The sequence below is a fragment of the Haliotis rubra genome, unplaced genomic scaffold (assembly GCF_003918875.1).
Source record: "Haliotis rubra isolate DU_JTF1 unplaced genomic scaffold, ASM391887v1 Scf11, whole genome shotgun sequence".
Taxonomy (NCBI): Eukaryota; Metazoa; Mollusca; class Gastropoda; order Lepetellida; family Haliotidae; genus Haliotis; species Haliotis rubra.
The window spans coordinates 2,707,354-2,721,195 of NW_025765003.1; the positions used below are offsets into that span (position 1 = coordinate 2,707,354).

The following is a 13,842-nucleotide window of genomic DNA, read 5'->3' on the forward strand; positions in this document are numbered from 1 at the left end:
GGTTTATATATGTCACATCAGACATGGTCTAATATCATCACTGTGATTTATATATGTCACATCTGACATGGTTTAATATCGTTACTGTGTATATATGTCATATAAGCCATGGTCTAATATCACCACTGTGGTTTATATATGTCACATCAGACATGGTCTAATATCATCACTGTGGTTTATATATGTCACATCAGACATGGTCTAATATCATCATTGTGGTTTATATATGTCATATCAACCTTGGTCTAATATCGTTACTGTGTATATATGTCATATCATCCATGGTCTAATATCATCACTGTGGTTTATATATGTCACATCAGACATGGTCTAATATCATCACTGTGGTTTATATATGTCACATCAGACATGGTCTAATATCATCACTGTGGTTTATATATGTCATATCAACCATGGTCTAATATCGTTACTGTGTATATATGTCACATCAGAGATGGTCTAATATCATCACTGTGGTTTATATATGTCACATCAGAGATGGTCTAATATCATCACTGTGGTTTATATATGTCACATCAGACATGGTCTATTATCATCACTGTGGTTTATATATGTCACATCAGAGATGGTCTAATATCATCACTGTGGTTTATATATGTCACATCAAACATGGTCTAATATCATCACTGTGGTTTATATATGTCACATCAGACATGGTCTAATATCGTTACTGTGTATATATGTCATATCATCCATGGTCTAATATCATCAATGTGGTTTATATATGTCACATCAGAGATGGTCTAATATCATCACTGTGGTTTATATATGTCACATCAGACATGGTCTAATATCATCACCTTGGTTTACATATGTCACATCAGACATGGTCTAATATCATCACCTTGGTTTACATAGGTCATGTCAGTCCTTGACTAATGTCTTATCTGTGGTTTAGATCTACGACATCGTACTTCATTAATTACCTGTGTGTGTATGTGTCAGATCAGTCCTGGGATGATATCACCTCAGTGGTATATATGTATTATTCCGGTTGGGAAAGTATTAATATTTCATATCATATAACCCTGATTGTCCATATATAATAATAATAATAATAATGAATTTATATAGCGCATTAATCCATGCTCAATGCATGCTCTAAGCGCACATATGTGTGGGTATTAAGAGTCATTCTAGAAAGGCAGTATTAAATAAGTAGGTTTTTAGCTGAGATTGGAAGAAGGCAAGAGTTGAAGACTGTCTGAGATTGAGTGGGAGATTGTTCAACAATATAATCTCAGATGAGTCTTCTTTGAAGTAAGGTCTATTTTTACGGCTTAGCGGATCTCTGGTTCACGGTCAGAAGAGAAAGAGGCTTGCTTCACACCAGGGCCAGGACGAGGACACAGAGGAGGACAATGCTGCTGAGGACAAATGCTGCTATGATGACTACGGTCTGGATGCGACTTCGTCGACGTTTTGACTTATCCAATGCAGCTTTCATCTGAAATGATCGAATATATTCTTCACACATCTTACGCTGCAACCAAATGCCGACTGAAAATGTTGGGGACAATATGCAACTTCATGAAAGCACGCAAACACACACGCACGCACGCACTCACATAATCGAATAACCATTTCTAGTTCGTTTCATCTCAGCAACCAACATGGGTGTATACTTTCGTTTGTCAGGCGGTTTACGTTGTACGAATATGCCCCCAAACAATTCCACAAGACAAAATGGACACAAGAAAGACAAAAGAAAAATTCTTATAGAAAGATGGACAACTGACTGTTTTGCTGTGTCGATTAGCTGTTTCGCCAGTCACAAAAGAGTTCCGAATGCAATATTCCGGCGACGAACTAATCGTCTCCCTGAGTCCAATCGAAAATTCACCGTCGATATATTTTAAAGGTGACGTAGAATAGTTGTTCTTCGCGTGATAACTCTGTCCATTCTCTGTGAACACACACATGGATTCCTGCTCATCGGAATCATCGGAATACAGAGAACATGCCGCATCCGAGTCCAAGTCTTCACAGGCACAATGCGAGATCACACGTGGTTCGGCGAGATCACCACACGAGGAACCAGCATCCATCTGCTGATTCCTATCAAACACATCATCCTTGAACTTATCCCTGTAGTCCATCATCTTGATCACCTCCAGATCATGAATCTGGCTGATTTCAACACTAGTTCGCCATCTAGTAGCCTCCCTTATATAGAGAACTGTAGGTTCTATTTAAAACCAGACCAGGAGTCCTTAAGCAATGAGGAAGTTCTACGTCTTTGTTCACTTATACTCCGATGCGTCGAGCGGTAATCACCTTCACAATACACTCTTAGGTCTGTTGATTCGTGCAAAGACAGACCTAACAATATTTTCAAAAGCCCTTGACACTTTATGAGTTATTTCAGTGACAAACCCATTTGTGGTCCATTCAGTTTTATTCCACAAGGAAGTTAGATCTGCCCCGTGTGTTGTGTTGGTCATACGATCCACCACATATGTTTCAGCTATGTGATATCAGATCATTAGCTTGGGTGTCGGACGCTATTGTTGGAGGGCGACTGAGCATATCGTACACTTCTACAGCACACATAAAAAATATGTCCGCCCACGCATGATTTATTATTGTGGTTTTAGAATTTTGAAGACTATTTCGTTTTTTAGACAGCTAAAAATGATGAATCATAAGACCTCTTTTTTTCAAACTTCAAATGCACCTTGTATTTTGTATGATTGTCGACAGTTTGCCAATCGTTTTTTTTTATTTGTTGTTTGTTTTTTGTTGTTCAATACCACACTCAGAAATATTCCTGCTATGCGACGTCGTTCTGTAAATTATCGAGTGTTTTACCTGACAATCACGTGATCAACATCATACTCATCGATTTTAGGATACGATGACAGTGTTAATCAAGCCAGTGAGCCTGACCACCCGATCCCGTTTGTCACCTCTTATGATAAGAATGGGTTGCTAAACACCTGTCATAACCAGAATCTTCAGGGACACGCATATCGTCGCTACTTAACTGAAAAATACGCTTGTCTGAAACATAAAATGGTAGAAAATAAGTTGCTGTTGTTTTGTTGCATGTATTTACACCATAACTTACCAGACATGCAAACAGTAGATGCAGACACATGCCAGACATACAACCACTACATATAGAACCATGCCAGACATACAACCACTAGTTACAGAACCATGGCAGGCAGAAAACCACTACATATAGAACCATGCCAGACATACAACCACTAGTTACAGAACCATACCAGGAAGAAAACCACTACATATAAAACCATGCCAGACATACAACCACTAGTTACAGAACCATACCAGACAGAAAACCACTACATACAGAACCATGCCAGACATACAACCACTACATATAGAACCATACCAGACATACAACCACTACATATAGAACCATACCAGACATAAAACCACTCGTTACAGAACCATGCCAGACATACAACCACTAGTTACAGAACCATACCAGGCAGAAAACCACCACATATAGAACCATACCAGACATACAACCACTACATATAGAACCATGCCAGAGATACAACCACTAGTTACAGAACCATGCCAGACATACAACCACTAGTTACAGAACCATACCAGGCAGAAAACCACCACATATAGAACCATACCAGACATACAACCACTACATATAGAACCATGCCAGAGATACAACCACTAGTTACAGAACCATGCCAGACATACAACCACTAGTTACAGAACCATACCAGACAGAAAACCAGTACATATAGAACCATGCCAGACATACAACCAGTACATATAGAACCATATCAGGCAGAAAACCAGTACATATAGAACCATACCAGACAGAAAACCACTACATATAGAACCATGCCAGAGATACAACCACTAGTTACAGAACCATGCCAGACATACAACCACTACATATAAAACCATGCCAGAGATACAACCACTAGTTACAGATCCATACCAGGCAGAAAACCACTACATATAGAACCATACCAGACATACAACCACTACATATAAAACCATACCAGACATACAACCACTAGTTACAGAACCATACCAGGCAGAAAACCACTACATATAGAACCATGCCAGACATACAACCACTAGTTACAGATCCATACCAGACAAACAACCACTAGTTACAGAACTATACCAGGCAGAAAACCACTACATATAGAACCATACCAGGCAGAAAACCAGTACATATAGAACCATGCCAGACATACAACCTCTACATATAGAACCATACCAGGCAGAAAACCAGTACATATAGAACTATGCCAGACATACAACCTCTACATATAAAACCATACCAGACATACAACCACTAGTTACAGAACCATACCAGGCAGAAAACCACTACATATAGAACCATACCAGACATACAACCACTAGTTACAGAACCATGCCAGAGATACAACCACTAGTTACAGAACCATAGCAGACAGACAGCTAGTAGTTACAGAACTATGCCAGGCAAAAATGAATAAAGTAATGCCGGAAATGCTTGGAAAATGCTTTTTGGCTTCAATATCAATATGATGAATTTGACACAAGATAAAAGTACAAATATGATACATGTACGACTCTACCTAGTTGGATATTAAAGCTCAGATGAAAAAATGCACTTGAGGGGTGACTTCACAGGAGGAAATTGTGACGTTTTAACAACATTTGTAAATATTGTAAGTACAAACTGTAGTTTTGAAATACAGACTATAATTCTTCATATAGTCTCAACTAATTGAATTACATGAATGATTGGAAATAGTTTTGTTTTTTTAACACCTATATGAGAAAAGATGGAACTCTTGTAGCAGTTATATTCAAAATAATTACATACAAACGTCTTAATTCAAATTGCATAGATAATCTTGTTCACCCGTAGAAGTTTCACTTCGTGTATGAGCACTGAACTGGCAACATGCGACTTGATATCTCTGCAGAACAATTAATTTCGAATTTATACCAGTATTTCATACTAGAGAAACAAAGGGAGAAACCTCTCGTCAGCTATGACAGGGTTTACTATAGAATGTGTAAAGCCCTTAATTTGACATATAGTCAGGTGTACAAAGTTGTAAACAAATCAGTTACCTCAGGGGTCGTGTCAAAATCAAAACCAGGTAGGAAACACAAACTGGATAGCTTTGATAAGGGTGTCATACGCCGTGCAGTTTATTAACTGTATGAACGCAAAGTCCCACCGACGTGTGCTAAAATACAAGACGAGATCAAAGATACAATAAATGTCTCGAAAACAACACTTATTGTAGCTCTGGTAGAAATGAGGTTCAGGTACACCAAAAGGGGAGATGACAGAGCTGTGTTTAGAGAAAAGTACTCAATCCTATCCATGCGATCGGCTTATCTCAGAACAGTTGAAGAGTACCGCAATTTGGGTTTTCAAATTATATACCTTGATGAAACCTGGTGTAATAAAAATCACTCAACCGGCTTCCTTCAGATTGTTCTAAGGCACCAGTGTTACCATCAGGCAAAGGTAGACGCCTGATCATCTTGCATGCTGATACCCGTAGCAAGGAACTGATTTGGGGTTGCGACTCTGTTTTTGAGGCCAAGAAATCTGATGGTGATTACCATAGCGAAATGAATGGGCAGGTATTTTTGTATTGGTTCGAACATCAGCTTTTACCGCAGCTGGACGAACCAAGCGTTATCATTTTGGATAACGCCAGTTGCCATAACCTGCGTGTCCCTGGTACCATCACACCCACCACGAGCAAACCCTAGGCTCAGTTGCTGGATTTTCTCACTTCCTGTAACGTGCCTTACAGACAATCAGAAACAAATCCCCAGCTCATGGACAAAAATCCGACAGCACGAAAAGTCAATCCAGTACATCACTGACGAACTAGCTGCAAAACAAGGCCACATAGTTCTGCGTATACCAGTACGGCACTGTGAGCTCAATCCCATCGAGCTGATCTGGGGTAACTGTGAGAGTTGTTTTGCTCGCAATAATACCACATTTAAGCTTTCAGACGTTAAAGAGCTTGTGTATGCTTCTTTTGCGAGAATTACCCCAGAAGTGTGGCAGGCTGAAGACCGCGTTCTTCAAATCGAAGGCGAATACCGTCTGCGGGACGGCGTTAACGTCAGCCGAGTTGCACCTGTTGTAATTCCTCTAGAGTCCTCAACCAGCAGGAATACTGACACTTGATATTTTGAGACGGTCCCTGACATGCGCTGCCTGTGAGTTACATGAACGCTGTCACCCTGTCTGCCTGCCAGGTGGGCCGCAGTATTGTTTTTCGATAAGTATAACTTTTTCGATATTTTACGAGTAATCATTATGATTAGGGAATGGTACATCGTGATTACTCATATGTCATATTAGGTCGAGATGGAATAAATGATTATATATGAATTTTGAATTTGAAATATCAACCATTGTCAAATAATTGCCAAAAAACATTTTCCAAGCATTTCTGGCCTTACTTTAGTTACAGAACTATACCAGAGAGACAACCACTAGATACAGAACCATACCAAACAGACAACCACTAGATATAGAACCAGGTCAGACAGACAACCACTAGATACAGAACAATACCAGACAGACAACCACTAGATACAGAACCATACCAAACAGACAACCACTAGATACAGAACCATACCAAACAGACAACCACTAGATACAGAACCATACCAAACAGACAACCACTAGATACAGAACCAGGTCAGACAGACAACCACTAGATACAGAACCATACCAAACAGACAACCACTAGATACAGAACCATACCAAACAGACAACCACTAGATACAGAACCATACCAAACAGACAACCACTAGATACAGAACCATGCCAAACAGACAACCACTAGATACAGAACCAGGTCAGACAGACAACCACTAGATACAGAACCATACCAAACAGACAACCACTAGATACAGAACCATGTCAAACAGACAACCACTAGATATAGAACCAGGTCAGACAGACAACCACTAGATACAGAACCATGTCAGACAGACAACCACTAGATACAGAACCATGTCAAACAGACAACCACTAGATACAGAACCAGGTCAGACAGACAACTACTAGATACAGAACCATGCCAAACAGACAACCACTAGATACAGAACCATAACAAACAGGCAACCACTAGATACAGAACCAGGTCAGACAGACAACCACTAGATACAGAACCATACCAAAGACAGACAACCACTAGATACAGAACCATACAGAACCATACCAAACAGACAACCACTAGATACAGAACCATACCAAACAGACAACCACTAGATACAGAACCATACCAAACAGACAACCACTAGATACAGAACCATACCAAACAGACAACCACTAGATACAGAACCATACCAAACTAGACAGACCACTAGATACAGAACCATACCAAACAGACAACCACTAGATACAGAACCATACCAAACAGACAACCACTAGATACAGAACCATACCAAACAGAACAACCACTAGATACAGAACCATACCAAACAGACAACCACTAGATACAGAACCATACCAGACAGGCAGACCACTAGATACAGAACCATACCAAACAGACAAACCACTAGATACAGAACCATACCAAACAGACAACCACTAGATACAGAACCATACCAAACAGACAACCACTAGATACAGAACCATACCAAACAGACAACCACTAGATACAGAACCATACCACGGAGACAACCACTAGATACAGAACCATACCAAACAGACAACCACTAGATACAGAACCAGGTCAGACAGAATCACCACTAGATACAGAACCATACCACAACAGACAACCACTAGATACAGAACCATACCAAACAGACAACCACTAGATACAGAACCATGCCAAACAGACAACCACTAGATACAGAACCAGGTCAGACAGACAACCACTAGATACAGAACCATGTCAAACAGACAACCACTAGATACAGAACCATACCAAACAGACAACCACAGACCAGACAACAACTAGATACAGAACCAGGTCAGGCAGACAACCACTAGATACAGAACCATGTCAAACAGACAACCACTAGATACAGAACCAGGTCAGACAGACAACTACTAGATACGGAACCATGCCAAACAGACAACCACTAGATACAGAACCATGACAACCGGCAACCACTAGATACAGAACCAGGTCAGACAGACAACCACTAGATACAGAACCATACCAAAAAGACAACCACTAGATACAGAACCATGTCAAACAGACAACCACTAGATATAGAACCATACCAAACAGACAACCACTAATACAGAACTATACCAAACAGACAACCACTAGATACGGAACCATACCAAACAGACAACCACTAGATATAGAACCAGGTCAGACAGACAACCACTAGATACAGAATCATACCAAACAGACAACCACTAGATACAGAAACATACCACACAGACAACCACTAGATACAGAACCATACCAAACAGACAACCACTAGATACAGAACCATACCAAACAGACAACCACTAGATACAGAACCATACCAAACAGACAACCACTAGATACAGAACCAGGTCAGACAGACAACCACTAGATACAGAACCATACCAAACAGACAACCACTAGATACAGAGCCATACCAAACAGACAACCATTCCAAACAGACAACCACTAGATACAGAACCATACCAAACAGACAACTACTAGATACAGAACCATGTCAAACAGACAACCACTATATACAGAACCAGGTCAGACAGACAACCACTAGATACAGAACCATACCAAACAGACAACCACTAGATATAGAACCATACCAAACAGACAACCACTAGATACAGAACCAGGTCAGACAGACAACCACTAGATACAGAACCATACCAAACAGACAACCACTAGATACAGAGCCATACCAAACAGACAACCACTAGATACAGAACCATACCAAACAGACAACCACTAGATACAGAACCATGTCAAACAGACAACCACTAGATACAGAACCAGGTCAGACAGACAACCACTAGATACAGAACCATACCAAACAGACAACCACTAGATATAGAACCATACCAAACAGACAACCACTAATACAGAACTATACCAAACAGACAACCACTAGATACGGAACCATACCAAACAGACAACCACTAGATATAGAACCAGGTCAGACAGACAACCACTAGATACAGAATCATACCAAACAGACAACCACTAGATACAGAACCATACCAAACAGACAACCACTAGATACAGAACCAGGTCAGACAGACAACCACTAGATACAGAACCATACCAAACAGAACAACCACTAGATACAGATACAGAACAGATACCAAACAGACAACCACTAGATACAGAACCATACCAAACAGACAACTACTAGATACAGAACCATGTCAAACAGACAACCACTATATACAGAACCAGGTCAGACAGACAACCACTAGATACAGAACCATACCAAACAGACAACCACTAGATACAGAACCAGGTCAGACAGACAACCACTAGATACAGAACCATACCAAACAGACAACCACTAGATACAGAACCATGTCAAACAGACAACCACTAGATACAGAACCATACCAAACAGACAACCACTAGATACAGAACCATACCCAAACAGACAGATTCAAACCAACCACTAGATACAGAACCATACCAAACAGACAACCACTAGATACAGAACCATACCAAACAGACAACCACTAGATACAGAACCATGTCAAACAGACAACCACTAGATACAGAACCATGTCAAACAGACAACCACTAGATACAGAACCAGGTCAGACAGACAACCACTAGATACAGAACCATACCAAACAGACAACCACTAGATACAGAACCAGGTCAGACAGACAACCACTAGATACAGAACCAGGTCAGACAGACAACCACTAGATACAGAACCATACCAAACAGACAACCACTAGATACAGAGCCATACCAAACAGACAACCATTCCAAACAGACAACCACTAGATACAGAACCATGTCAAACAGACAACTACTAGATACAGAACCATACCAAACAGACAACCACTATATACAGAACCAGGTCAGACAGACAACCACTAGATACAGAACCATACCAAACAGACAACCACTAGATACAGAACCATGCCAGACAGACAACCACTAGATACAGAACCATACCAGACAGACAACCACTAGATACAGAACCATACCACACAGACAACCACTAGATACAGAACCAGGTCAGACCAAACAGACAACCACTAGATACAGAACCATACCAAACAGACAACCACTAGATACAGAACCATACCAAACAGACAACCACTATATACAGAACCATGTCAAACAGACAACCACTAGATACAGAACCATGTCAAACAGACAACCACTATATACAGAACCAGGTCAGACAGACAACCACTAGATACAGAACCATACCAAACAGACAACCACTAGATACAGAACCAGGTCAGACAGACAACCACTAGATACAGAACCAGGTCAGACAGACAACTACTAGATACAGAACCATACCAAACAGACAACCACTAGATATAGAACCATACCAAACAGACAACCATTCCAAACAGACAACCACTAGATACAGAACCATACCAAACAGACAACTACTAGATACAGAACCATACCAAACAGACAACCATTCCAAACAGACAACCACTAGATACAGAACCATACCAAACAGACAACCACTAGATACAGAACAATGACAAACAGACAACGACTAGATACAAAACACTTTCTTGGCGGCAAATTGGGTGGCATATTAGTGAATGTGTTTCTATGTCACTTCCAAGACTTCGGTTGGAATCACAACTTATAAATACATGAGCATGCGTTCCTGATGTTCCCCACCGTGCTGTTGTTGTAAATATCGCAAGTGAGCAAGTGGATTTTGAACTCCATTATAACAAAAGTCCAGCATGGTAAATTAATGTCAGAGGAAAGGCCATTTGGAAAGTATCATAAATGTATAACCAGTTTGGTGACAACGAAACTAATATCTATGTGGCATGAGTAAGTAATCTGTTTCAGCGCCACAGACGATTTGTCATCTGTGTGCTGGAATTGTCCTGTAAGGGAGATTATGCTTTGTATTCTAGTGTTTAAAGTGTTCGCTCGTCACGCTGAAGGCCCGGGTTCGATTCTCCACATGGGTTCAGTGTGTGAAGCCCATTTCTGGTGTGCCCCGCCGTGATATTGCTGGAATATGGCTCAAAGCGGCGTAAAACCCAACTCACTCACTCATAATTGTATTCGGATATAACTTGAATTCTTGGAAAACAGTTATCTAAGTTACTTGTTGATGCATCTACGTTGTACAAACAAACGGCTACAAATCACCCTCTATGAAAGCATCATCTGTGAAGGCAGCCCCTGTGAAACCACCCTTTAAAACCTACAGGAACCCAATAGCGCCCGGAGTACATCGGCACAATAGCGCCCGGAGTAGATCGACACAATAGCGCCCGGAAGTACATCGGCACAATTCATCGACACAATAGCGCCCGGAGTACATCGGCACAATGGGAGTAATCGGCACAATAGCGCCCGGAGTACATCGGCACAATAGCGCCCGGAGTAGATCGGCACAATTCCAGCGTTTCACAACATGCGTTTTGAGCATGATTTTTCCCGCAATGGTACACCCTTGTCACAGCTGTCGAGAAACAGAATGCCACAAGGTGAGAATTGAACCCGGAGTGAACGCTTCAACCAGTGGGCCAACCGTGATACATGATAGTGCATAAGATAACATGCTCGTCTTTGACGCTGTCATTGAGAATCGTGTTTGGTTAGATGTAGAACCGTGATACCTTTAATGGGCTCAATGTGAAATATATTTACAACAGTAACCACATGAACCCCCTATCTCAAACCACACGATAGGGGGTACACTGAGGTCAAAACACCAGATACATTGGTCTGATTCACAGGACATTGAACTTCCTTGATCGAACACACCTAAGTTAAATATAACTTGAAATCTAAATACATGAACTACCCATGGCATTGGGTTTCGTCGGCCGATCAGGTCACGCATACATTTTGCATAACTGTTGTAATCATTGTATTTTTGTTCATTTATTCGCGGGTGCAAATTTTCACGGTTGAATCCGTAAAGCATAAAAAAAGTGGAAATATGTTGTTGGTTTGTTTTTGTTTCTTCGTTTTAATTTCACGGTTTGTTTGTTTTTCAAATAATCATGTCCCGCGAAATTAGTGTTTGTGAATACAAATTATGCTATGAGCCCCACGTTATGCATTGCGTGCACACGGCGCTCGTTCAATTCAGGGGCGATGGGGTAGCTTAGTGGTTAAAGCGTTCGCTCGTCACGCCGACGGCCCGGGTTCGATTCCCCACATGGGTACAATGTGTGAGGCCCATTTCTGGTGTCCCCGCCGTCATATTGCTGGAATATTGCTAAAAGCGGCGTAAAACTAAACTCACACACTCATTCAATTCAGGCTCTCTTGCAGGCAGTGAGTGAATATTACTAAACGCCGCATCAGCAGTTTGGCAGCTATTCGCAGTGACAGCAATTTAGTAACCTTATTGATCCAATGAATAGATGACTCAAGACTTATAGTACTTTTCTAATCATTAGTTTTATTAGTACAAGATGTAAATAACAAATAAATGAAATATAAAGATCGGGATTTACAACGGGACATGCAACATAAAATATGCATAAAATAATTTTTTATATCGGTATGATTATGATGAGTATATTCCTCATCCTCTTGCAGCATCTACACATGTTTACATAGAATACAAACAATCATTATCATCTCCACACGGCTGAGACACTGACTTCCACATGTTCCATATCAACTCACTTTCATCAATAATTATAGCATTACATAGCGGTGTAAACATACTATCAAACATTTTAAAATATGAGACAAAATCAGTTATTATCATAATGCAAACAAATATACATTTTCATCGTGAGGTTTTTCATTTCAATCAATTTTCTATAAAAATAACATCAACAGTTCTTGGGGAACACTAGTCAGTGGGTATGGTCGGACACCGTTTTAGCCATATACCAGCCATGTCATGGCGGGGACACCAAAATTCAATCCCTGTACACATGTGGGAATCGAACCCGGGTCTTCGGTGCGACGGGCGAACGCTTTAACCACTAGGCCACCCTCAGTCCCTGTCGCCATATAGCTGTTCAAAATATTGCTGAGTGCGGCGTACAACTAAACTCACTCACTCACCCCACAACCCCTCTTGGGGTAAGAACGATAACTGATGCTCTCACATCTCTCACTACAACAGAACCATACAACAATACAACTTCATGCAGTGAAATAATACAACATGTACATGTATTTTCTTCTGTCGTATTTGAACATGAAATCAATATTACTGCGCTTTAAGAGAGTTTAAAAGATACCGAAAGCTTCGACTAATACTGGTGTAAAACAGTCCGAAATACCGCGTTGTTGACTTTCATATTGATGTCACTATTCAACCGTTATGCTGAATCATGGCATTCTCTATAAATTGTTAACCAGGTTAAAACGATTTCATACTTTTGCGATTAAATACCGTTCGTTTCCGAATAGTTTTGATGTCATAGTTTCTGATTACGTTATTTGTGATACAAATATGTTTTTGTTTTGAGAGAAATATATGAGTTATTACGCCAGTAGTAGATAATAACAATTGGCGCTTTATAATGGTGGAACCTATCCCTATCAGCCGCTGATGTTACAATATCGATCTGCAAAGTTTGATTAGTCTATTGATAAATTATTTTTGAATATTATAGTTTCCGAGTATAAATAAACAAAACAAACATGTTATTGAAGGTAGTACTTGATGCGTGTGCGTGTGCATGTGTACACGCGTGTGTGCTTAAGAGTATGCATG

At 40.4% G+C, this 13,842-nt stretch overlaps 1 protein-coding gene across 1 annotated transcript; it reads right to left on the reverse strand.

The window, feature by feature from the left end:
* Positions 1 to 1,253: 1,253 nt before the first annotated feature.
* Positions 1,254 to 2,793, reverse strand: LOC124284506. Its single transcript, XM_046720592.1, has 2 exons — positions 1,761 to 2,793; positions 1,254 to 1,468 (listed from the first exon to the last, which is right to left on the reverse strand). The coding sequence occupies exons 1-2, from the start codon at positions 2,121 to 2,123 to the stop codon at positions 1,346 to 1,348; spliced, it is 486 nt and encodes a 161-aa protein (XP_046576548.1). The 5' UTR covers positions 2,124 to 2,793; the 3' UTR covers positions 1,254 to 1,345.
* Positions 2,794 to 13,842: the final 11,049 nt, after the last annotated feature.

Excerpts from the sequence above, each read along its gene's own strand:
- LOC124284506 (XM_046720592.1), bottom strand. The coding sequence starts at position 2,123 with ATGATGGACTACAGGGATAAGTTCAAGGATGATGTGTTTGATAGGAAT. Across the intron at positions 1,469-1,760 it reads CTAATCGACACAGCAAAACA|ATGAAAGCTGCATTGGATAA; the intron begins GTCAGTTGTCCA and ends CGATCATTTCAG.